Raw genomic sequence first — 26,408 nt, 5'->3', positions numbered from 1 at the left:
GGATAGGGAACAGTGTGTCTGCACTTAGAGTGGCTGCTAACATTGATTTTGTATGGTTATTTTTTTTCAAGGTCCTGAATTGAGGAGAAACAACAAAGATATTTGGGGTTTATAATAGGATAGCAGAACTAGCTAAAAAATAAAGAATGAGGTGCTAATTCAGATGTTGGGGTTTTGTTTTGGTTTTTTACATGGATAGCTTTTATACTATTAGGTAGATTGCCTAGGTATTAAGAATTAACATTTTGCCCCAAATATTTTTGCTTGTGTGATGGAATGGGAATGTGTGTGTATATGTTAAGCTGTGCAGCTAAAGAAACCAAGAATGCTTTGGTATTTGATAAAGGTGATTCCTACCAGATGTTTTTTAGGAAGATTGTATATAATTCATTTACATATTTGTGATTCCTGAGGTAACGGTATGAATCAAGAATCCGACAGCTCGTGGCATCAGCTGGGTGGCTCAGTGCATGCAGAACTGATGCTGTTTAGCTTATGCACAGGCTTCAGACGTGTGGGTGGCTGGCATTGCATACGCTGAGGGAGTAGGGACTGCGGGTTTTAGTTCTTTTAGGGGTTTGGGGGGTGTGTGTGTAATTTAGTTCTTTCTGATGAAGCTATTACAGTGGATGATCTCCAGCTTTATTATCTTTCACTGGTCATTCTATGGTAGTTAGTGCATCACAGTTGTGTTCATCCTGTGTGTCATCCTGACTGTCTCAACCAGCTTCCTTTGCATCTTTCATGATGACAGCTTCTGCAGCCTCTGTTAGCACACAAATACCTTTCAAATACACACTTATGTCTATGTTATTCACTGTACCTAAATATGCAGGGATAAGCCTATATGAAAATTATGATCTGTTGCAGGGTATTTTTGCCTTCTTAAAGCTAATAAAGAATATTCTAATATGAACAGGCGAAAATCTAATTTGTTTTCTATTAAAAGGTAATAAACTTTTAATGTGAAAAAAGTAGCAACAGGCATTTATAAAATGGCAGTACTGTCCAAACTGAAAAGTTTTGATACTTGTTTTTAAAATAAGGTGGGCAAAGACACATTAGTGCATCACATTTGCTCAATAGCAAATGACAGAAAGTTTTTGCTGATGCTGCAGTCGAAGTGAATCTCAGTCATTTTGCGCACAGAGTGTAGTTTCACACGTGGTATTTCACAACAGGAACTGACTAATGTGATAACCTCCCACTAAGGTACAGTGCCAGCTTTGAAATAAAAGGTGGAGTGCACTGAGGTCCCAAAGGGTGCAGCCAATTAGCACATTCTCTCATGGGGTCTTGCTGCCTTGGGATGAGAGGTTTATTTCCCTCAAACTGAAAAATATTGAGGCTTCTTAAAGCTTTGGTTCTTAGGACCTGCTTTGTATTTCCGGAGTATGGAACTATTAGGCAAAATGCCTGTCATGTTATAGAGTCTTAACAGACTCTGATTCTAGGTAGCGCTGCATGTGTTTTACTTTCCTATTTATTGATTAGAATGGTAAAGAATAGAAAATTACTCTAGTATTTAGATTTCAGAGAGTTTTGACTTCCTCCTACACCTTTTTTTTTTATCCCCCTCTTAATTTATAAAGGATTTAAAAGTACTTTGTGTTTTGTTTACATAATGCTAAAAATAAGCCACATTTTATGATATAAAAACTTAGTAGCATATCTATGTTCCCCCAACCCATCATGTAGATGTATTTAAAAAAACCCCAGCAAACAACAAACCCCACCCTGGAAATGTCTCCTGTTTCTACACCATAGAAAGAAGTTTAATCCAATTCTACACAATAATGAAGAAAACCCCACTTCTAAAGCATTTACCTTGCTTATAGTTTACTGAAATATTCAGAACTAAAGGAGGAGGAAATGTACAGTAGCTTTGGCTCACGTGCTTTTTTCTTTTCTCTGTACAAATAATACCTTTTAGGAAGGTTTCCTTTTTTAGGCTTTCTTTGGACTCTCTATAAGCGACCCCTTTCTCTCTGAATTAACACCATCTTGATAAGACGTGTCCTTTCATGCTTTTTCATCTCACAGTTCTATAAAAGTAAAATTTTTACAGAGTTCCCCATGTTAAGTGTGGTGGCTTTTTGTACACATTGGGCAGCATGGATTTTGCTGGATTTTATGAAAGCAGACATGATAATTTGGGGATAGAAGGAAGAATTTTATCAGCATGGATTTTTATACATGCTGATTAAAAAAGAGAGCAGTCATATCAAATGAAAACAAAGGTTGATTTAAGACAATATCCTTTCTGTGACCCTGGTTTCTGGATGCCTGGGGAAGAGTATGAAATGAGGACAATCATGTAGCGATACCACCTCTAAATATTATCTCCACCTCCAGCAAATTGTGTCGTTCTAAGCCAATGGTAATCCCTTTCTGTCTAATAACTATTGTTAAATTTTTCCTCCATAACCATGTCCTGCTGCTTTTTAAACACAATCATCTACAACAAGAAGTTCCCAAGCTGTTTTTACATGTTATGTGAGGAACGTCCTGTTTTGGTTTGGTTTTAATTGCAATTTAGTTCTACTTTTGTTTGAAGCCCTTCCTTCATTTATTAGAAAAGTTTGCAAATAGTCACTGTTTATTAACAAGCTCATGAAAGACAATGCTAGTCTAAATCTTAACATCATGGATCCCTCTCATCTTGTTTGTATGTATATGTGTGAATTCTAAGTATGATCCCCAGCGTAGCTATCCAGCACCTCAGATCTGTGCAGTTTTTCACAGGAAAAGGATGCAATTATGAGACCTGTAAAATAAATAAATGGTTTTAAAGTCCCTTGCTTTAGGCAATATTAGCTGTTTTGAAATAGCAGATGTTTAGAGAATGATGAAGTTGTTGAGGTCAAGAGCTTAGCAGATTTCACAGACGTAGGTGTTTATACAGTTACGGAGACCAGCCACAGTTAGTCTGTGGTCATACAGAATAGAATAGAATCATTCAGTTGCAAGGGACCTACTTACAATGATCATCTAGTCCAACTGCCTGACCGCTTCAGGGCTGACCAAAAGTTAAAGCTTATATGGTGGTAACCCAGCTAGTAATCCAGCTTTTCACAGGGAATAGACCTCAGGAACCTCATAGCACCCTGGCAGTGACAGTTTAAGCAAGTAGATCATCTCTTGTCCCCAAGTTGCTTTTTTTGTTTTTCCACAGCTTTAACGTATTTATTTAGCCCACGGTTTTCAGGACAATGATACAATTTTACAGTTGTGGAGCAGATCGATTTACTAGCTGTACTCCTACTGTGCCGTTGCAGTGGTGGTGGAGGATTTCCCTAGGTCATGTTCCTGACCTTGGCATGATTGTTGGAGCAGGTCTAAAATAACAAGGGTAGAGGAGCATGCAGTCCTCCTCATGTGTCTAAAGGAGGACATCAGCAGAACATGCAGGGAAGCCTCTACTGGGAGTTGTAACTATTCAGCCCCCGCTACTGCCTTTGGGGCTCAGCTTGTCTGAATCACAAGCTTGGACTTCATCTGGGACATTTTGTGCAAGTGTTTCAAAAGCCGGTATCAGCAATAATGGCAAGTTTGGGTGATGAGCTTCCCAAGTGCTTACTTCCCTAGTGGATGCGGGTTGGAGATCTGCCTGTTTTGAGCCAAACTTTTAACCTGTGATGTGAAAGTGGACCCTAAAGGATCTGAAGAGTGAAGGGCGGGACTGGGCAGTGTACATCCAGCCCAGCTGCCTGCTTTGCTTTGTACTGGGGGGTGAAGGGAGCTTTTTCATTCAGTCCAAGAACTGAATGAAAGTCCAAGAAAGGTTGACTATTGAAAAGGGGTTTGTTACGGATGTTAAAGGGTGAAGGAAAAAAAATTGTAATGGTTCCATATGCATGAGAACAGCATGGCCTAATGTATTGTCTGAGATGGTATGTTTTGAAGCATGTTTTCTGGGTAGTGGTATGAGGGAGGGTGTGCATCTTTGAGATGCAGCTCAGTGCCCTTGACAGTCTGTTGTAACTCAAGGGCCCAAAGCTTGTACAGGTATGAGACTTTCAGTAACCAAAGAGTAGCTCACACTGACTTGTGTTTGCTGCCTCTAGCATAAAGTACGTCTCTAAAGATAAGTCCATTGAATGTCATCACCTCTCTCTCTGCAAAACCCTCAGCAAAACCTCCAGTTCCTCTCTTGCTGTGCATTTTATGAATGTTAGCCTGTCATAATATGCCTCAGTAGGAAAATTAACGCGGACACTGAAGCAGCTGGCCTTTTGGTAGGGTTAGGTGGTATGGGAATGTGTATAGAGGAGGCAGAGGCTTGTTGGATCATCATTTTTCATCTTGGACAGTCTCTAGAGATGCCGTTTTGGCCACAGTGTGAATGCAGTCGGAATGTTTAAGATAGAGGTACGCTTATTGGCTTGGGATTGACCTACAAGAACAGGATTGACCTACTCATTTTTTCCACCTCTTCCATAAACTGCTGGGAAATAAAATCCATTTTGTTAGTTGGTGCCTAGCACTCTGTAAGCATGTAATTTCAGGTCAAGAAAACATTCCCTGTGTGTGTATTAATCATCCAGCATCTTGGACCTTTCAAAATATACAGTCAAAAGCAAACTGGACTGTAAAATCATTATTGGTGCTAGAAACTCTACTGGGGCAGAGGTGAGAGGCCTTAGCCTGATTCCTTTATGCATCCATCTAGCAGAGAGGAATGAGAATGAGATGACTTGCTGGTGGCAACGTTTGCGTGCTCCCCTGAGGTTTTAACAGTTGCAACCAATGGTTTCAGAAGAAGCACAAGCAGTGGTCTCGTGCTTCTTCTGAAATATATTAATGGAATTCTTCTCTTCGATTGAGTAAATAAACTTTTTTAACCAATTAAAAATGCTGTTACAAAAAAAAAACATCTTTTGAAATATTTATTCTCAATATGTATGTATCATGGAATCTTTTACTGTATTATCTCCACTTTGAAAGTAGTTCTGACACATACGCAGTGTCAAACAAAGGCATTATGTATTTCCTATGAACCAACAATGCACTGCGCTGGAATGTTAGGGCCCTTGGTTTTGTCACTGGTTCTTTGAACTCTGTGTGTCGAAGCAAATTTTCAGGGACCCAGTTCTGCACTGCTGAAATGGAAGTAACGAATGATTGGTTTGCAGTATCATTGCAGAATATGGATTTGTTAGTGTGAAACTGTGCCTTTTGTCATCGCTTCTACTTGCAGCTTATGGGAGAATGGTCAAAACAATCCTGTGTTTTGCAGGACAAAGAGGAATTCTCTGGGCAAGTGCTTTGCTCCCCACGACTTCTGGTCCCAAGCTGCAACCTCAGAGTTTTCAAGCATTGTACTCCCAACCAGTGTCATTCCCATTTTCTGAACAATAATAATTCCCTGTAACATTTGCCGTGTTTTCAGGACATCCTACAGTTAATAACCTAGGTGGTCCATATGTACGTATAACCTCATCAAAGGTGTAAGTAATACCGGGAAGCAGCACCAGACAGAAGTAGGCTGCATGTATTGAACAGGTTGGTACCACAAATTAACAGAAATAACCTTACTCCATTATTACTGTTATATGTACAGTAGAAATCAACCCTTTAACACTTCCAAAAAGGGGAATACATATATTTGTGATTTATATTGGAATATTAACATGAGACCCCAGTTAGGACTCGGTTGCTCTTAGTAGATTTCTGTTAAGTTGTGCAGTATATTTATTGGGACTGCTTTTTGCCATCTGATAAAAGAGCATATACCTGAATAATGGGGGAAAAATTCCTTATTTTTGATCCTGAAATTTCTAGGGTTTTAGGAGAAGATAATGGGTCAGTCATGCTGGCCGAAGTGTTTCTTGCAAACTAAAATCAGGACATCAGTCTGATGGTTGTTGCAGCACAATTGAAATACGGTCATTCTCTGTTAGAGAAACTACTTCTACTACTTTATTGTTTTCAAACCTTTATGTTTGAAAGGTTTCAGAGTAACAAAGAGAAGCTGAAGAACAATTAGAAGACATCATCTTAATACAAATAATCTCAGATAATTTGTATTAGTTACAGAAAATGTCAGGGTCTTTTATAGAAAATCTCTTGCATTTCCATTCAGACTTTTTCTTATTTCTGCTCTGTAAATTGTGTAATATGGTTGACGTATTTAGTTGCTGATAGTGAAAAGCTTGTTGGCTGTAAAGTGTTTGAAGTGAAACATGTAATTAATATTGAATTTGCTCAGATAAGTGTTCCATTTCTTACAGAGAAATTATGAAAGCTTCTGGTATCATTCCTAGTAATAGAGGAAGGTCTGTTAGCATATGGATTAGTGACTGAAACCAAGGTCTTAAAGGCCACCAAGGGAGTAATAGAATCACTGTCTGAGCTTCTATTGTTGGATTTTAGCTATTAGTGTTTGAATTATTGAAAAAGGAGAGCACTAAAATAGCTGGTTTTCTTCAAATTTCTCACTGTACTGTGTGCATTTTGTCTGCTTATTTAAAAACCGAAACACACTTTCAATAAAAGCTATTGTTTTAAATATATTTAATTCAAATTTATTAATCAGTATAAATATATTCCGTTACTTCATAAAATAGTGCTCTCTGCAGCTTTAAATTAATAGTGATTTGTAGATAGCACATGTTGTATTTTACCTTCCCTTAGAAGGCAAGAAAACAAACATTCCCAATAGCATCTTTCAATCATTTTTTTGTGTCCTATTATACTCCGTTAACATATATCATAACAGATTGGTTGGGTAATAGTAATAGGGTGCTCCAAATGAAATTATGCTGGCAAAATGCTTCCTGGCCCATTAATAGTATTTTCACTTTTACTTTGAGTTAACATCTAACTTAAATTTAATTCTGGATTTTCAGCTGGTGTCTAATTTTAATGTATGGTCAGGTGCTGTGGTCCGAACGGTAATGGAGCCTGACAACATGCTATAAAACAAAGCTTTATTGAGGCAGTAGGAGCAAAGAAGCTCCCGTACAGCGACTCGCCTAATCACCGATGGCAAACACAGGGTCATAAGCGATGCCACGGCCCTGGCGAACTGCCGGGGATGTGCTGGGTGTCTGGGTCATCTGGCAGCAACAGCCAATTGTGCAAATGACTCGTGCGTGCGGGTAAGAATCGCGCCGCCCCTTGGCTCCAGCTGTGGCAGCGTGGTTGGAGAGAATCCTACCTGACGTCAATAACGTGGGCAGCACCTTGCCTACGCTGCTGATGTCGGGCAGGGGCAGGGTGTCAGCAGTCTGTCTACGCTGCCGATGCTGGTCCAGGGGCAGGGTGTCAGGTGTAAGAAAACAGTTACCTGTGTGAACATCTTTAGGTGCTCTGCAACAAAACATTGCACTAATGTCGTGTGGATTGTTCAATGACTGTTTAGCTGCAGAAGCCACAAAAGTAGGGGCTTTTTGCATGTGAAATCCACTATTTTAAGCTCTTGTCCTTTTCTGATTGACTGTTTCAAACCTCTCTTCCTGCCTTCCTCGTGGTCACTGTACCTCAGCTCCACTCACACTTCTCATTGACTCTTCTCTACAGTTTTCCCTTTTTCTTTCGATTTCACATAAACCTTCCCAGGAATACCCAGCAAAGCAAATGATCGATCAAAAACTGAATCCAACTAATATATTTACAGTCATCACATTGTTTATTCTGCATGTGCATTATACATATCTCCCCTGAGCTTGATCTAGCTTGTGAACTCCTTGGAGTAGCACCTGGACACTAGTTCTCCGAAGCTGCACAATGTCTAACACAGTAAGGTCAGATGTGGTTGGTCCTTAGACCAATAACATGAATGTGACTAATAGAGTGCATCTTCCAGAAAAGCATCTAGTTTCAATCTCAAGAAGTCTAGGGAGAGAATGCTATCTTCTTGGTGATTTGTGTGAATGGATGAAAGAGAAGAAGATTGTCTCATTTCTGATTTGAGTTCCTTTGTCTATTTTATAATACCCAGCTCTGATAAGATTCATGTGGTCTTGTGCTATTCTAGGGAAATTCTAATCAACTGGCATGAAGTCAGGTTTCTTACTGCTATAACCTCCTACTCTGGAGTGGATTTATTGCCTTTAAAAATCAGAACTGGAGGGAAAAATGCAGAGCTTACTAATTAAGCAGGGTGCAATGATTTGCATATAATAAACAGATGCATGTGGTTGGGAGTATATTTTATTCCTTGCTACCCAGCTGACTTTTGTTTCTTTCAGCAGTGCCATACTGGGTTGAGCTTTCCTTTGCTTATATTAACCTGTTGTTGAACGAACAACTGTGTCCTTCTTAAAGTGTGCCCATTCTCTAGATGAATGTGACTATTTTTCACTCCAAGTAAAAGAAGCATCCTAAATAGTATTATAATAAGGAAAAAAGGGGAAAAAAAAAAGGCAAAGGTATTGAGGATTCAGTAATAGGTCAAAGTATGTAAGACAAATTTAGGCTCCTGCATTTGATTTATAATTAGTTTGTTATACTTCTATATGAGGCAAATTGTTGTTATCCAACCATGAACTTTATATTTTAAGAGGGAGCAAGAGCTTCTCCAATTCTCCAGTAAAATTGGAACTGAGTCAAATTTTACATTATGATGGAGACTTAGGCCAAATGCATGTGTGTCCCTGCTTGGACAAAATTTGTTCTTCTGTAGTGCATCTGAAGAGGGTGAGAGAGATTTTTATGGCTGCTAATGTAGCCTGGATGGATAATTACCTCTTACACGTTCTCTAGGAAAAAAAAAAACAGTGGCCATAAGATCACTGTAAATGTCCTTTGAGACATTTAAATTCCCCTAACAGTTTTTTTTCTTTCTTTCTTTCTTTCCTACTGAGCCCAGCGAACATTTTCATGTTGATGAGTTTTAAAAATGATTAGGAAAGACTTTTCAGTCATTCTTACCCCTTTGTAAAAAGCCTCCTTGAAACGAAATGACCTTTCTGTTTTTAAGAACCTTTTGAAGATTTTTCAGGGTAATTCAGGCTGATAAGGATCTTTGCATCACCTGTTTGGCAAGAGGGCGAGTGTTCCTTTGTGCAACACTAACCTTCCTTCTCTGCTCATTATCTCTGGTGAGGGCTGTCTTAATTGAAGTCATCCTTTGTGAAAGATATCTCCAACCCAGTTCGTTATTGATTTTGAAAGATCTGACCTGTTAAAATTTCCTTGCCAATGAGTTAACCTTCTTACCTGAAGGTGAATTAAAATAGAAAATGACATTTCTAATTTCTGAAGTGATGTAGCCAAAGGAGCTGTGCTGAAGTGGTATAATGTTAGCTCAGCCTTTTAAAAGGATAAGATTTGTTATTTAGCTTGATGAGCCTTCTTGGGCCGTGCAAGAATAGATCTTCACTCAGGTGCAGTTGCTTTCTGGAATGGCTTTTAATTGAATATTATTATATCACAAAGAGACGCGCTCAGATTTCTCTCTCTTTCTTGACGTTCTGTTGTAAAGTTACACCCAGGAAGTGAGGTCTAATCAATCATTAGCAAAATAGGAAGAATGTAAAGTTAAGTAAACTATTTAGCTACCTAGACACTTGACTGACCTGACATCACAGCATCATTTCAGCAGTTTTGATGAACTGGGCTCTGCAGACACTTTTTTCAAATACATTTTTCCTAATTCAGCTGGCTTCTTAATAAGAACTCAAACAGCGTCCTAAAATTTCTACTAGTGTGACTGACTGTAAATGATAATTTCCCTGTTCAGATATATAGATCTCTCCCAATACTTATTTTCTCCTTTAAATCAGACTTTCATGTGGACTGTTCCTTCACCATGTAGAAAATGAGCGTCACATTTATCTAATATTTTGAAGTAGTGGGAAGAAGAATTTTAAGAATGAATATATGTATATAAGTACATATTGTTCAATGAAGCTTAAACAAGGAGATTTAATGCTGGTGGTAATCCATAAAGAGTGCATTATAAAGTCTTCTCAATGTATAATTTTGAATCTTTTCTGCCATTTTGTATCTGTCACAGTTCTTTCTCTATTCAACTAGACTTAATAATCGTAAAAATATTTAGGAATTAATTTCTAGTGTAGTTAATATTTAATGAAGCGTGAATACATGTTACACATTTTAAGTTTATGGGAATTATCTTTTAGTTAAATTTTTAAATTCTGCAGATGGTTTTCATAATAAATTGTTCTTCCTGTCAGTTTTCTGATACAGAATCTCTGGCGTGGAATTAAATAGCCGTTTCTAGAAAGGTACAGACTTTATACTAAATTCTATGATTCATGAACCCAAAACCTTAACAAATAGCATTTTCTTACTGTCTGCTTTCTGAATATATCTACTCATGAATGCATAACATCTTTTAGTCTTTATACAGTGATTTAAACTTTGGCATAGTGAAGTTTGGGAAACTGAGATTCTGGAAAATACATAACCAAATATTTCCTTTGTGACTTTTGTGTTTCATATTGATATGTGTATATTTCACAGAATCACAGAATGGGTGAGGTTGGAAGGGACCACTGGAGGTCACCTTGTCCAACCCCCCTGCTCAAGCAGGGCCACCTAGAGCCAGTTGCCCAGGACCGTGTCCAGACACCTTTTGAGTATCTCCAAGGATGGAGACTCCATGTCATCTCTGGGCAACCTGTTCCAGTGCTCAGTCACTCTCACAGTAAAAAAGTGTTTCGTGATGTTCAGATGGAGCCTCCTGTGTTTCATTTTGTGCCCGTTGTCTTTGGTCCTGTCACTGGGCACCACTGAAAAGAGGCTGGCTCCGTCCTCTTTGTACCCTCTCTTTGTACACATGGATGAGATTCCCCCGAGCTTTCTCTTATCTTCCCTTCTGTATTTAGATTAGAAATGATATTCTGTACTGCTTTGTGTTCATATTTTGTGGAAAATTAAATATTGCCAAGTTTTATCTCAGAAGTTGATAAAATGATCCCTAAATTTCTGCTGACAATGAGAATTTGGTGACAGTCAAGACCAGATTTAAACCATTGTTTGTAAAGTATAATGGGTGCCTTTAAGTATCCTGTAGTAACACGGATTTTACTTACTTCAGCATTTGCATGCCTTTCACAGAAGTATGCTTGGTAGAGGAAGTACTATCCAATTTATTATCTTTACTAGATGGGCTTTTAGAATTGTGGCTGGCTTTCTGAAAGAGCAGAAATCAAAAGTTTATTTCCTTCCTCCTTTTACTTATTTTAATAGCATTTACAAATGACACCTTACTCCGTCTTTACCATATTTTACTTTATGCTAAGCTCTCTGGAAGAATTTCTCTTTCCTGTAGAGTTCATTTTATCTACACAAGGATTATGTCAGACCTATATGTTGTTGGGATTTCGTTAATAAAATTTCTAATTTCTTTTTTTCAAAAATTTAAACTAAAAGAATTGGCTGGGTAAATACCTGATCAATACCACATGATGCATATTCTGTCATATTGTCCTTTCTAGAGGCTTTCACAATGTCTGATGAAATCAAAGGTTTACAGTTTTCTTGAAGGCTGAATGAGGACCTGGTTAAAGGAGAAGAGAAAGGAAATCTGTCGTCTTTGAGGACAGGAAAATAGTGGTGACATAAAATCATTCTGGGGGAGTATTCAATGACTTTCCTCACTGCTGAACTTGGACACTTTAGCACAGTTTCCAAATAAGCAGCAAATTAATAAAAAAGACAAAAATTCATTTCTTGTGTTTGCCTTTCTGGAGAGGAACATGCAGTCTGCCCCGATACCACGTTTCTTCCTCAGCCTCGTAGCTTTGCACATTTGAGGTCCTTTAATGCCTTCTCCATCTCTCACCTTCTCTTGACTTCTCTTGACTCTCACCTTCTCTTTACCAACATAACTATTGAGTAAATCCTTCCAAATCTACAGAAGGCCTAAGGTGATACTAAAAAAAAAAAAAAAAAAAAAAAGAAAATTTACGCACTATTTAGGGATTCTTCTGTCAAGAGAAAAGAGCAAAAGAGGTGTCATTTCCTAATAGCATCTTCTAAAAGATTCTGCTGTTACTTCTTATGAAATGACCTCTGTGAGGTAACTTTAGAAATCAAAGGTAGTACTAGCAATGGAAAGGTAAGTGGTTTTTGTGCTAGAACAGAAGACTAAGGTAGAGGTCGGTCACTGTGTTCCTGTCTCTGTTTCTTTGATGGGTGAGAGGAATTTTAAGAAATCTCCTTGAGATTTCTGATACGACAGTATTCTTATGATGCCCTCCTTAAAATACTTGTATACTTTTAAATTTTTGCAATAGTGATTCATTGCATTTTTAATAGGACATCTTGGGTTCTAATAATAGATCAATGTGATAATACCAGATCAAGTTCATGTATTTTTAAGCAGAATTCCCTACTGTGATTAATGGGGAGTTCTGTTTAAAAGCCAAAGTTATGTGGTCTGAGATACTGAAACTACTGCCTACGTTAATATTTTATAGAAGTTATTACTTATTTCTAAAACAAAAATTGAAAAAACCTATTTATACAGAAGGGTTTGTTAGATATATTTCCAACATCACAAAAATAGACAAAAGCACTTATTTTAATACAATTGTGCAACACATTTGCCAGATGGAAGTGAGTAATAGTCACTTTTTTGAATTAATTATTTATCTCAGTTGTGTCTGGAATTAAAATGATTTATTATGGAGTGCTCAGATGAAGACATTACTTATTTTGCATACATTGCAGTGACAGGTTTCATATGGTCCTGACAAGACTTCTTCAAAACTGATAAAGATCTGTCCTTGTCTGATACACAGCAGCACCTCTATTTTGAATACATCAGCATGGCTTAGTTGGCTTTCCTTCCCATAGTTTTAAGTACTATGTCTATATAATGAAAGCACCACAATTTTAGGGGAAATTTGCCATTTAAAAATTGAAAATGGGTTTCACAGGAATTCAGCAAACTGTAGATGATAATGAATAATAAATGAACAGAGGATATGCTTGGGAGAATGTATCTCAGCAAGACATAAAGTCGTAGTGCACTTCAAAAGATTTATTACTGGATTGTTATTTCAGTCCAACACGTAGGCAATTTAAATAATGAAATATTTAAAGGTAAATAAAAATAAATGTGTTCTGTACTTGAAGACGCAATTGTATGAAACTTTCTTTGCTTCAACGAATTAGAAGAAAACCAAAAGGATGACAGGTCCAGAACATCATCTAAGTCATATTCATTAAGTTCAGGTCTCCTATTTTATTTTATTCCATTAGTGGCAAACAAAACAACTATAAATAATCCAGAGATATGAGAAACATTCCTATTTGATCCTTGAATATCTATATTAGATCTCTTGTGGCCAAGGAGGCAGAGGGAAGACACAGACGAGAAGTATGCGTGCTGTGCTCTATGAATAAGGTTTCTGTCAAGAGTAAGAAAAAGCAGCAGCTTATCGTCTGGGCTTCTTGCTTTTTTTTATTAAAACACACCTTTCAACGCAACTGGGATTTAGGGCAAAACTCAAGGGAAAGATATTGAGTAAATTGTGTGCTTCCAGAGAGAAAATGATAGAACATGTATTCCTACTGCTATTTACTTATTACACACCGTTTTTCATCAATACATCTAAATGGGCTTTAAAAATTCATATTGTTGCCCCTGCCTTACACGGAAGAAGCTGAAGTGCAAGGAGACAGAAATGTTGTACGTAGATCATCCTGCAGGCTAGCAGTAGGGCTGAGAGTACAACCTAAACGTCTTTCCAACTTCATGCAACTAAATTGTAGCGTTTTCTTAAAACCAACTTCCTGCTACCTTGTCTGACATTAAAGGGTCAGAATTCCTGCAAGATACAAAAAAGTCAGTGCGCAAAGATATTACAATTAATTTCTGATGTCTGGTTCTAGTACTCTAGTCGAAAAGCTGTAGCCAGTCTCCGAAAAGCTGTAGCAGTAAATTTCTTCATATCTCAGTGAAGGAGATTTTTGACTTGTTTGCCCTTGGCTAATGTAAGCAGAGACTGGGATTACAAACCGCTGGGCTGGCACAAGCATGATGGCCTGCGCTGACGGGTGTACCCTGTGGTTGCGGCAGCCTTGCAACTAGCACTTCTGGCCATCAGCACCACAGCAGGAGGCTACAATGAACAAGGGAAAGAAATAAAAGGGCAGAAAACAAGACAGAGGCAGAAAAATAAAAGCATTCACTTAGTCTTGATGCTAACTGAAAGAGAAATAGTTTGTCTTCTCTTTTTTAATATATCAGCTGGCGTGTACTGAAGAAAATCATGTTTAACAAACTGAATTGCAAAATTATTCATGATAGAAGTGAAAGTGATCTGATTTAAAGTCCCTGTAACCTGTGCAATATGGCTGAAAACCATGAAATTGCACGAGACTGCACAAAAATAAACTCTCCTCATAGTACCAAGAAATTGGTACTGCAACGCATGCTGATGCCCAAGTGGCATGACAAGGGCTAGTAGTGTTTTTCCATTTAATGTAATTGGCGTTTGCTGATGAAAAGTGGATGGCAAGCCTCAGTTTGTTGAATTAGTGCACAAATCTGCATTTCCATGTATAGTCACTAAGAATAGTACTAGCAATGAGATTTTCGGGTTAAGTGAGATGTTCTCTTAGCAGTGTTTCAGTTAGAATTTGCCTTGAGGTTTGTGAGTAAATTGAATGTAAAACGCCAAAGGGGAGAAAACGGTGAATCTTGGTTCAAAACCAAGGGGAAAACCATATCTTAATCTATACAAATCAAATCCTCCTCTTTAATACGCAGTGGATCCTGAATTGGTTTTCTCAATAATCTATCCCTTAAAATCAGACTCCGATGCAGACAGAGCTGTAAAAATCTACAGGGATACAGATAAGAATAATTTGTGGTGATGTTATTGTTGCTCATATAATTATAGAGCTTTCATTGTAAAATGTTAATATTTACTTATGATTACAGTCTGTATAATAATTGGAACTATTGATTTCACAGGTTCACTCATAATTGGCTCTGCTGTTCACAGGAGTTGTTTTTGTTTTGTTTTTCCTTGCCCACTGCGTAAGGAAAACCAGCTTCACGCCATGTATTTTCTATCGTTACATTTCTGGTAGCCTTGCACAGAAAAAAACCCAGCAAATGTAGGAGTTTCTAATATGATTTCTAAAATTGATCTTCTTTAGAAGGCAGTTGAAGAACACATGGACGTTCCTTATCTGATGTCCATGTATAAGTATTAATTATATTAGAAGCGTCGTACCAACACGTCTACCGTGGTGTGTGAGCTGGAAATGGTGGTAAACTGGGAGGGTACCAGGGAAGGCATCGTATATGCTCACCATATTTCTACACCTTCTTCAAGCCTCTGCTCTTTGTTGCTGTGGGAGATGGGTACTGGGGTAGGTAGGACTTTGGTCTGAGTCAGCATAGCTGTCTCACACAGGAGATGCAGAGCAGCTTTCAACTGTTAGTAATCAGAAGAAAACAAAACAGTCATGTGTGGGAGAGAGACAACCAAAGGTTGATAAAGCCTTTCATCCAACTTACAAAGCCTGCAAGAGTGTTTGCTATGTATGGGAATCATCATTCTGTCAGAAGAGCTTTATCTGGCTTTTCAGCCAGCAGTGTGGCTAGAGAGAGAACATAAGGAGAGGAGTGCGAGGAATACGTTAGTATGGTTTTAACACCACCTCTAAGGAAACTAAGAAATGTTCATGAACCAGCTTTATATGTAAACAGACTGTGGGCTAGAAGAAACTGTATTCAGTATCTTACAGTATCAGAAGTATTTATTACAACATGACTAGAGGCTCAAAGCAATGTAATTGCTTTGTAGAACATAGAAGCTCTATTTCTCTTTAAAGCATGCTGCTTCAATTAAGTATTCCTTTCGTGTATTCATTCAGTATTCATTTTGGCTGCTACTGCTATGCTATGTAAAGGAAAAATGAATCGTTAGACGACTCATGCTAAAAAAAAAAAGGTTTGGAGGAAGAACTGTTTTAAAACTGAATAATGTTTTGAGAAGTAGCTTAAGTTTATAATAAGTCTAAAGGAAAGGATTTCATTCAACTACACAAAGCCAGATAGTTCTGCACTGTGAGCTGTCAGCCTTTCATGTTTGCGTATGTGCTAGCATATACTTCAGATAATCATGTTGCACCACTACCGTGAGCTGGAGACTCTTGATAGCTTTAGTGTAGATCGCGATTTTCAGGGTGTTACGCCGCTGTACATTCAAATTACTTTGGGAAAAAATGTGGTATGAAAAGTGGGAGCCCTGATGCAGTTTATTTAAAAATTTGAATCCGCACAGCCAGAGCAACAAAATAAATATCAAACAGTGACAAATATAAGGAGGTGGTTGGGTTTTCTTCTTTTTTTTTTAAAGTGTTGGATTAGGTTTTCAGACCTGACTGTCTGGGAGATGAAGAACTAGCATTATATTAAATAAAGGAGAAAATTTTTGAGACCATTTTGTTTCTTTATGTATTTTTTTGTACTATAGAAATAGATGCTTTTTACCTTCTCCATGTTTATAACAGATTAAAAAAAAAATTTCAATATCTATTATAATTGTCACAATGTTAAGGTAAGCAGACAAAACCCCTCTCTACCAAGTGAAATGTGGTGTTAAAACTACCATGAATTACGGCACAGGAGGCTGCTGCATCAACACTGGGCAAGCATGTTAAATTCAAAATTTTTTCTTATGAAGTACACAACCTTGTTTTAGACACACCAGTTTTCTAATATACAAAAGGAGTACTTGCTGGAGGCAAATAAGTAAAATTTGGTTCCAGTAATTTGTGAGGTTCTAGTATGAAAATGCTCGGTTAGGGAAACACTGAGTAAGCGTTATGCTTTTTGTGATGTTGATGTCAGAATTTAAACTGGTGTGGTACTCTTACTTTTATTTCATGTGTATTACATTCATGATTTTAAGAGGAATTTGAAAACAGATGGATAATGTTGATTGCCATGCCATTAATAGTATCAGGAACATGTGTGAGTGTATTTTCCCAATGGATATTAATAGGGGGAAAAAATAAAAGGGCCCACACTTATAAAGTGTCTTAATAATTATGTGCACAGCTAGAAAGCTATCTAAGTGGCTGATTTTTATATACTTTCAAGTTTGCCTTTTCCTTTATCCCATTGTTTGAAAGTGTGCCCTGGAAAGTTGGGGAAACAATGTGAAATTTGTAGATTAGATTCATCTACGTCACTGTTTTTTAATGTTAATTTTTATATTTCCTTATTAATTTGAGAAATGTGAACAACTTGTTCTTCAGATTCTGAAATTATTTGAACTGCGGTGTGGCTTACACTCTCCCTTATACTATAAGGAAATAAAAAGATTGACCTAGGAGTCAAATCATTTGTAGGCATATTTGATTCTCCATTATCTTCCTCCGAATCACAGGTGTTATGTTTTATTATGTTGGGAATCCTTTCCTTTTTTATCTCTCTTCCATATCCTGAATCCATTTTCTTTGATGCAGACACTGCCTTGCCTGTTCTTTTCAACCTCTGAAAGAGGAGCCGAGAAAGACAAAAGCATTAAATAGAAATGACAGTCAAGGTGATCCATAGCACTCCTGGAGGGGAGAGTTTGCTGGCAAACAGGGCAGGCGGCAAACCATACAGCACCCAGGGAGTCCCGTTACCTGTGGGAAAGAGGCAAAAATAAAGGTTTTGGCTGTCAGTGATCATCTTCTGTCTTGGCACTCCCGATAGTATAAATTACAGAATCTGTCTCTCCAAATGCGGCCAGCTTGTGTTGGCAGCATCTCAGGTTCTATATTAAAAAAAAAAAAAAGTTATCAATAATTTATCTAGAATTATGGCATTTTGCTGTATTACTTCTTCCCAGTGTAATAGGCAACGTGTCTGTACCAGTGAGACTCAGTTTCCTGTTTAGATTTTCGCAGTTGGCTACTGCTTGTGATAAAAATACTCCGTTGCGGCAGCAGTTGTTTTTCCTTTGCCGCCATAATTGTGTAAAGCAAATATAGATAATATAGGTATACTGTACCAAGTTATAGACATGCTTATCATATTTTAATTTAGCCAAGTGGATCTGCAAGTGATTTTGGCAGCAGCTCTGAGGCCGATATATTCTCGGTGGTCTGCTGTTCATCGTGCTCCTCGACCAGCTCCGCTATCTATCAGGAGCTGCAGTTTGCATTCACTGTCATCTCCCGAGTCCTTCAAAGACTTCTTGATCTATGTCTTTTTGACCTCTCTCCAGATTTACTGCTTGGGCCTGAACTGTATCTTGTAATACTGGTGTCCTTCTGACTCTCAGCCCTGTATCACCCAGTTAACCTTCTTGGCCCACATCTCATAATACAAAGAAATTGGAGGTATCCAATATTGGGTAAGGTTAGCTTGTTTCTGAACTTAGGAAAAGTAGATTTCTGCTAATCAGTCTGTCATTGGTCTTTTTAAATACAATCCTCTCAAAATACTGAAAACTAAGCTGCTCATTGTCTTGTGCAGTCTGAGTCTCTCTGGCATTAAACTGCTAATGCTACTTACAGGCACCAAACTAGTAACACAAAAGTGCGTCAAAACCAGTTCTCACTGAAAGTACAGCAAAATTCAGATGAAATCAGTGGTGCAACCCTCATTTGTTAAAAATGGGAGTAATGTCTTGCTTGACGTTTTAAGACGTGTTTTGTGTTTTATGTTTGGGGATAGTTGGGGGCTTGTTTTCTCTATTTTTTTGTATTTGTATGTAGGGAAAAGCTCAAGAGATTTTCACATAGCCTTATTTGCCCTGGATCAAAGTTCAAAATAATTTTTTTCTTCTTCAAATAGTGGTAATTTTAATACCTGAGACAATATTAATACATAAGATATTAAATACTACGATAGCTTACTTCGTTCTCAGCAGCAAAGCTATCAGTGCTTTAGTGGGGTTTTTGTCTTGATTTTTTGACTCCACTGTGATCACTCCCTGAAATTTCAGAATAAACTTGCAGTAAGGGTTAATTCATGTACTTTCCTGCTCCCTAACAAAAATAAATGTTAATCCTCCAGAAGCTTAGAGGGAATCTTAATATTGTATTTTACAGTAATCTCTTTAGAAGACAAAGAATTACAAATGACATTTTAAACTCGCTAAGACTTCAGTGACAACTCCCAACAACAAAAAAAGAAGCAAGCTTCCTATTTATTTCTGTAATTGCCATTTGTAGTACGCTGATTAAACAAAAAGCAGATAAATGATGGTATTTTCATAAGACAAGTATAGGTAAACTATGACTCATTCACCTAAATATGTTTAAAACAAAATCCTAAGAAAAACTACTTTGTATTCACAGCAGCAGCTTTTTTCCCCAGTGCGAAGTGGTTTAAGCACACATACATCCCATTGCCCGGGCGTAACTGGATCGGTGCACAGCAGGGAGAGCAGAGTGTCTGTGTGAAGACTGCTTCAGTGGGAAAGAGAGAACCTAAAGAATATTCATAAAGAACAAATTAAAACATCATATGAGGCCTTGATTAGGCTCGACAGCTTTCCTAAAGACTTTCTGTTGTTGTTACTAGTGCTTAACATCAGATGAGGATTTGTGAAAAAGCAGCCACCCCCACCTCCTGCAGCCTTTAAGCGATGGTGGTGGGTGAGACTCTTTACATTGCATTCTGCTCATCTCTTTCATTGCTGAGTTGCATATCTACGCTACACTAATTTTTGTGAGATTAATTTTATCCCAGAATTTTACATTTACAAATGTTGTGGTAAATGTACTGCCCATAATAATGATATAATGTAATATAAAAAACACGTTGCAGGTGATCTGTATGTGGTTTTCTCATACTTTAGAGGATCATTCAAAGCCTCTGCCTCCACTATTTTTTCATCATGTATCTTCAGTGATCTCTTGACCAGCAGGCAAAGAAATATTGTAAGCATGTGCTGAGTGCTTTCTCTTCAATCTGTAGCAATGAGAAAAAAAATTGACAGTGGATTAGGGCTACTTTGGGATGCATTTCTTGTTAGTTGGACAAAGTTGCAAAGCCCCTTTATTCTGTTCAGAGACATTTCTTTTCCTGCTTTTCTGTGATTTTTTCAAATGAGAACCATGTCTGGCCTTGAAGCTTGCAATGTGTTTGGGGCCACTTACATTAGAAGTGAATTATTGTAGGCTCTTTTTATAATTGGTAGAGAGAGAGAGATGGGTACCTGTAAAGGGAATTGCAGCGGAGCTTCTCTCTCTCTTTTTGTGGGGTCCATCTAAAGAACGTATGGCAACAACATTCCTCAGCAAGTGCTTGAGGTTAACAACAGTGACTTGTGATCCTACAAGAAAAGGTGGATAACGTAACTGAAGATTTCAAAGCAGTGTGCAGCTGAAAACTGATGGAAATGTTGGTTAATGTGGGTGCCAGAAATTGTTTTCAAAAGAAAAAAAAAGTTTTGGCATTTCTCAGAATAATTTTGGTCAAAGCAAGTTTCTGTTCTTATTGCTAGAAATACATCTTTTTTTAAAATTTTTTTTAAAAGCTGAAGAAAGTAACAAAATGGCAATTCCTCTTCTTCCCCCCAAATAAGACAATTGGGTTAAAGTAAGCTGTTGAGATTGCTGAGATATTCATAGGTATTGTGAAATCAATTCATTGGAAATTAGCTTGAAGCTCTTATTCTAAAGGAGCACTGAGTATGGAAGTGTTAGGGTTTTTTTTTCTTTTTTTTTTTCCCCCCATATCTTCCATAACCCCAAAGAGAAATGTGACTATTTTTGACGAATGATACCAGTTACACTTTTTTGTTCCTGATTGGCATTACATTTGTTGAAGTAGTTGTTGGTGGAGCCATCTACAAAGATGGGGAGATAGCATAGAAAAGAGAGAAAGTGTGAGAGTGTGGGGGGTATGGCAGGGAGCAGGTGGCCAGTCTGCAGGGGGAGAGGGGTTTCTAGAGGCCGGAGAGGACAGGACAGAGTTTGCTTGCACTCAGAAAGTCACTGGATGGGAGGGAAGCACAGAGTCACCACGGAGGCTCAACGGGCAGGGGAAGAATTGTGTATAACTAATTTATTTTTTTATTTTTTGCTTTTGCTTTCAGTATTCTTTCTTTAACACCTCTCCCCTTCACAAGTTTTAAGTTTCTGCGCAAATGAAATTAGATGTGGTCAAGCGTGGAAGCCCTTTAGTCTTTTGAGGGAGCTCACTAAGGAGAAAGCCTAAACAGATCCCTGCCCCAAAGCTGTGGCTCACTTTAGGGCCCTGTCATAGTCATGTAAAGAAGTGTGCAGCAGAGTGAAAATTTAAGATTTTGGAGTACTTGCAGCCTTGTACTCTAAACAGATTATTTTTTATTTAAACTTAAAAATCAACTTAATGTAGATAAGGAGGAGGGTCAGATATATCACTAATACCTCTCTGTCAACAATTACATGAACCTGGAGGTGCTAAGTAGTAGTTTGTTCAAAGGTTCACATAAATGTGGTTTGTTGGTACTCACTGGCAATGCTTTTATAAAATTGCATACTACTTCACAGCAAAAACAAAATAATGCAGTTTAATACATCAGCCTATCTGTGTGCCTCATTGTTATTTTGGATCCACTTTAAAACCAGCATTCTTGTAATATAATGAAAGAGCTTATTTTTGTCCAATTATCACACTCCATGTACAGACTATTTTTCATATTTACATTGCCAAAGGCAGTAGTTCGTGCATTGAGGCCGAGATATTTATCATCTGCATTAGTATAAACGTGTCAATGAATTGGATTGAAGATACTTAGATGTCAAGCACAATTTTTAGGTACAATGTAATTTATTGGATAATTGATGATGGGAAATTTGGTAGAATCCCAAATGGGCAAACTCTTCATCTGGAGTACAGTAAAGACCTGATCTTTAAAAAGAGGGATTTCTTCCTTGAACACACATAGTATACACAAGGGTGCAGTGATCCGATGAGACAGAAGTTTGTAGTTTGCAAGATGAATGATTTAGCTTTATTTCAATCACAATTATTTTAGTATCTCTGCTTTAGTTGGAGATTTTCTGCAGTCTTTATTCTTTTAAAGTTGGCAAGTGTTCAAAGTGGTGTTCTGGGGAAATGATAACTCTTAACTCAGTGTAAACAGACTTAAATTAAATACAACAATGATTATGTCATTTGTGGAAGGCTGGTTAGAGATAAAGTAGGGTAATCATGCTGAAATGGAAATGTATTTGTATTTAATATACATTTATTCTTCTGGATAGCTAGCTAAACCTTGGAAACCCTACTTCAAACTTAATCTGCAGAAAATATGGAGGAGTTTCCATGGGCTGAATCAGTCTCTGCCAGCTGGCATTGCTACGGAGTATTAATGCTTAGGACTTTAGAACTACAAACAAACTGTTCAGCCGCAGTGTCCACTTAAAAAAGAGGCAATGAGGAGCAGAGGCTAAGTGTATAGCCTATCATCAGCCCTTTCCCAAACGGCTACTGAGGCTATGTTGGATGAACAGCTGAAAATGGTGTTGAAGTCAATGAGAGTTTTAAAACTCATGGGAATCGGTAATAAGATGTGGCTTCATATTCCTTCCAGTCATTCAATAAGAAGGTGTTGTAAATAATTTGTACCTGCTATAGTTTGTTTAACTTACACTTGTGCAGTACCAGAAATATTCTGTTAACCTGCTTTGGAAATAACAAAGGCTCAGCCCAGCATCTCTCACAACTTTACTCACACTAATAGTCTTGTTACTGGGGCCATTCATATGAATGAGGATTGCTTGGCCTGGCCCCAGTTTCTTCATGGAACATGAGCACTCCGCAGTCAGAGAAAATGTCTTATGTGTGACCAACTGTCTGCAGGTAGACATCTTTTCTTTGGGAAATGGTTACGGTTTTTTTTTCTGAACTGCTTGTTCTTTTCCTCTTTCATAGTAACTCAGTGCATGGTGTGTATGAGGGGAGGTCATAAAAAACCCTGAAAAACAGAGGGGTTTTTACCCTCTGATTTGTGGATTTTGTGAATTGAACCGGGTGAATATTACAGTTTTAATAATGGAAAAAGCAATCATATCAGCTTTCAAGGATATAGGTTTTTATTGGTTTTGTTGACACTAATTATAACAATATGTCAAGTATTTACTATAGACCTTAGAGATTTTTAAAAAGCAATGGCTTTTGTTCTTTGGAGAGTAGCCAGCTGGTATGTCTCTGTTTTCAAGAACTTATTCTGTGTAATCATTTCACAGATTGTGTGGAACAAACACTCCTTAACTGGCTTTTAATTTTTATTTTAGTTATAATAAAGGAAAGAACAGAAGTGGCCTACCTGAAATTACTCTATTTTTCAAAATGTATTATGTTGTTGTTCTCATTACTTAACATAATATGGAAGGAAGAGAATGTGATATCGGTTGGCATCAGAGTATAAAGAGTAGTGCAGTAGAAATGTGAAGCAAAAACCAAAACAGTCTAGGAAAGGGTATTCATGCAGGTGAGGGAGAAGATTAGATTCATGCCTTGGAGGGGAGGACTTTGGCTCCTATCTTGCTAGTCAAAACATCAACTACGGGATGGCTTTGTGATTGCTCAGTTCTTAGTTCTCTAATGTGATTAATTCACAGAATCACGGAATCGTATAGGTTGGAAAAGACCTTTAAGATCACCGAGTCCAACCGTAAACCTAACACTGCCAAGACCACCACTATACCATGTCCCTAAGCACCTCATCCAAACATCTTTTAAATACCTCCAGGGCTGGTGACTCAACCACTTCCTGGGCAGCCTGTTCCAATGCTTGATAACCCTTTCAGTGAAGAAAAATTTCCTAATATCCAGTCTAAACCTCCCCTGGCGCAACTTGAGGCCATTTCCTCTTGTCCTATCGCTTGTTACTTGGGAGGAGAGACCAACCCCCACCTCCCTACAACCTCCTTGCACATACACAATTCCTGTGTATGAACATACACAATTCCTGTGTATGTTCTTGAAATTAAATATTCAATTTGTCTAGGATAAAAAATGAAATGCATCTGTAATCATAAAAATAGGAGATGAAGAATAATCCTCTACTTGTTTTGTGTTTTCCAAGTTCGAGTTTCCCCAAGAATGAAATTCTTAGAGATGTAGGAAATGCAAAACTGGTTCTGTGAGCTTGGTTTTGCACCATGGCAGAAAAACAATTGTGTGTGCAATGTTAGCATCTTCTCTTGTTTTCCAGGTCCATGGGGGAGATGCATGGGAGATGAATGTGGTCCGGGTGGCATCCAGACGCGAGCTGTGTGGTGTGCCCATGTGGAGGGCTGGACCACACTGCCCACGAACTGCAAGCAGCCAGAGCGGCCGGACAACCAGCAGAGCTGTTTTCGGGTCTGCGACTGGCATAAGGAGCTGTATGACTGGCAGATTGGCAGCTGGAACCAGTGCCGGCCCGTCCTCTCCCGGAGCCACGAGAAGCCCCTGGAGTGCCTCAGAGGGGAGGAAGGGATCCAGACAAGGGACATCACCTGTATCCAGAAGTCCAACGGGGTGCCGGCTGAGGATGTCATCTGCGAGTACTTTGAGCCGAAGCCCCGCCAGGAGCAGGCGTGCCTCATCCCGTGCCGGCAGGACTGCATCGTGGCCGAATTTGCCCCCTGGTCGGAGTGTTCCAAGACCTGCGGCAATGGGCTTCAGCATCGAACTCGGCACGTTGTGGCTCCACCGCAGTTCGGTGGGTCTGCTTGCCCTAACCTCACCGAGTTTCAGATCTGTCAGTCTAGCCCGTGCACTGCTGAAGAAAGCCTGTATAGCCTAAATGTGGGACCCTGGAGCACATGCTCAGTGCCCCATTCGAGACAAATAAGGCAAGCGAGGAAACGAGGGAAGAACAAAGACAAGGAAAAGGACAGAGAAAAGGCAGTTCGGGATCCCGAGGCTCGTGAGTTAATTAAAAAGAAGAGGAACCGAAACAGACAGAATAGACAGGAGAACAAATATTGGGACATACAAATTGGGTACCAAACCAGGCAGGTCACATGTACTCACAGAAATGGGAAAACTGCTGCTCTGAGGTAATGACTATTTATTAATTTGCACATCTTTATTTTTCACTGTTTAAGGTAAAGCATGCATAAGTGCACACTGGTATTATTTTACACGATCCTGAATCTCAGTATGGGGCACATGCTATTTCCAGTATGAACATCCCTCATCAAGCTCAAGATGTTTCTATGATATGAAACATGCACACTGAGCTGGTAATCATACTAAGCATCACATAAATGTGCACTGTTAAGCTATACTAACTCCCTAGGTTCTGTTTGTCTCAATAGATTTCCCCCAAAAGCTTGAAGATATTTGTCAAATATCTGCTCTGTTTCTGTGGGTTCAGGGAGGTTTTTGCTCTCCAACAAGTCATGCACGTTTGGAAGAGGTGTTGTTACTGCTTTTAAGGTTCTGGGCACAAAGACTAGCAGGAAACTGGGCTGGGTCTCACTCACAGCAAAAGCAGAAAACAGAAAGATGCTGCAGGAGAAGGCAGTATCTATTCTTTCCAGTATGTTTTGTTTTGAAATAGAAGAGCATGAGATACTGTTTGTCCTTCTTGATTCTTATGGCAAAATTCCTGAAACGGAGACCGTGAAACCTCTTTGTTTCTTCTATGTGCTTCCTCTTTTTCTTTCTCATCGGCACCTTTATGCTGTCTGTCTGTTTTCTTCTGATATTTTTATTTATTTATTTATTATTTTACTTTTCAGGAGTTTTGGCAGTCACGGGTGTTTTGATAACTCTTTCCATAGGCTTCTGCGTACTTTTCTGCAACCGTATTACCTTCCACTTGTTTGTTTTACCTGGCTTTCTCTTGCTAGCTCATTTTTTCCTTCCCATCCCCCTGAATGTTTTTGTCCCGCTAAAAAGTCTTCTTTCAGTCTAGTCTACCTTTTTCCGTCTTTGATGTGATTCTTTCTATTTCCTTTCCTCTAGTTCAATACATGATTAATCAATTTTACATCAACTGTGAAATGACTAAGATATCTTGCTGAATGAGGCTGACATACATTGCTGCTAGGTTAGTGTTTATGAACTTTTTTCATGGTATTTTACTTGGGAGTTTTTGTTGTGCCAGTTAAACATTCTATCAAGGAACTTGTAATTGCTTCAACGTTTTGTATCAGAAACCATATATTATAGTTTTTCAAGTGTAGTAAACGTTTTTTGAGTGTATCCTCTCCTTTCAAGAGAGGATCCAGCAGTAAAATGGGAAAATGATGAGAGGTCCCTGGCTTGAGGGAAGAACTGTAAGTTTTGGATTGTTTAGTTGGAAGGAGGGACATATGAGCGAAAATCTGAAGTGTCTGTGAGTATGTAAATACCCGTCACCAGGAAGAATGGAACGAGCTATTCTCTATGTATTATGGATGTATAGGAAAAGCAATAATGGGCTAATCACAGCAGTGCTGAATGAGGTTAGACTTCGCAATACTGGGAATAGTGAAGCTCTGGAAAAGATTGCCTGGGGAATGCGTGGCACCTCCATCTTCAAAGGTTTATAAGA

General features: G+C 38.4%; 1 protein-coding gene across 1 annotated transcript in view; it reads left to right on the top strand.

Annotated features, from left to right (window-relative positions):
* The window catches only part of THSD7A (thrombospondin type 1 domain containing 7A), a 216,368-nt gene that overhangs the window by 59,388 nt on the left and 130,572 nt on the right, over positions 1-26,408 (top strand). Inside the window, exon 2 of the mRNA XM_075492899.1 lies at positions 24,093-24,924. Coding sequence (XP_075349014.1) covers positions 24,093-24,924 — 832 coding nt within the window. The remainder of the gene's footprint in view (positions 1-24,092; positions 24,925-26,408) is intronic.

This window comes from Mycteria americana, chromosome 2 (assembly GCF_035582795.1).
Source record: "Mycteria americana isolate JAX WOST 10 ecotype Jacksonville Zoo and Gardens chromosome 2, USCA_MyAme_1.0, whole genome shotgun sequence".
Lineage (NCBI taxonomy): Eukaryota > Metazoa > Chordata > Aves > Ciconiiformes > Ciconiidae > Mycteria > Mycteria americana.
Note: the sequence above shows the minus strand (reverse complement) of the source record. Positions and strands in the feature narration are given on the sequence as shown.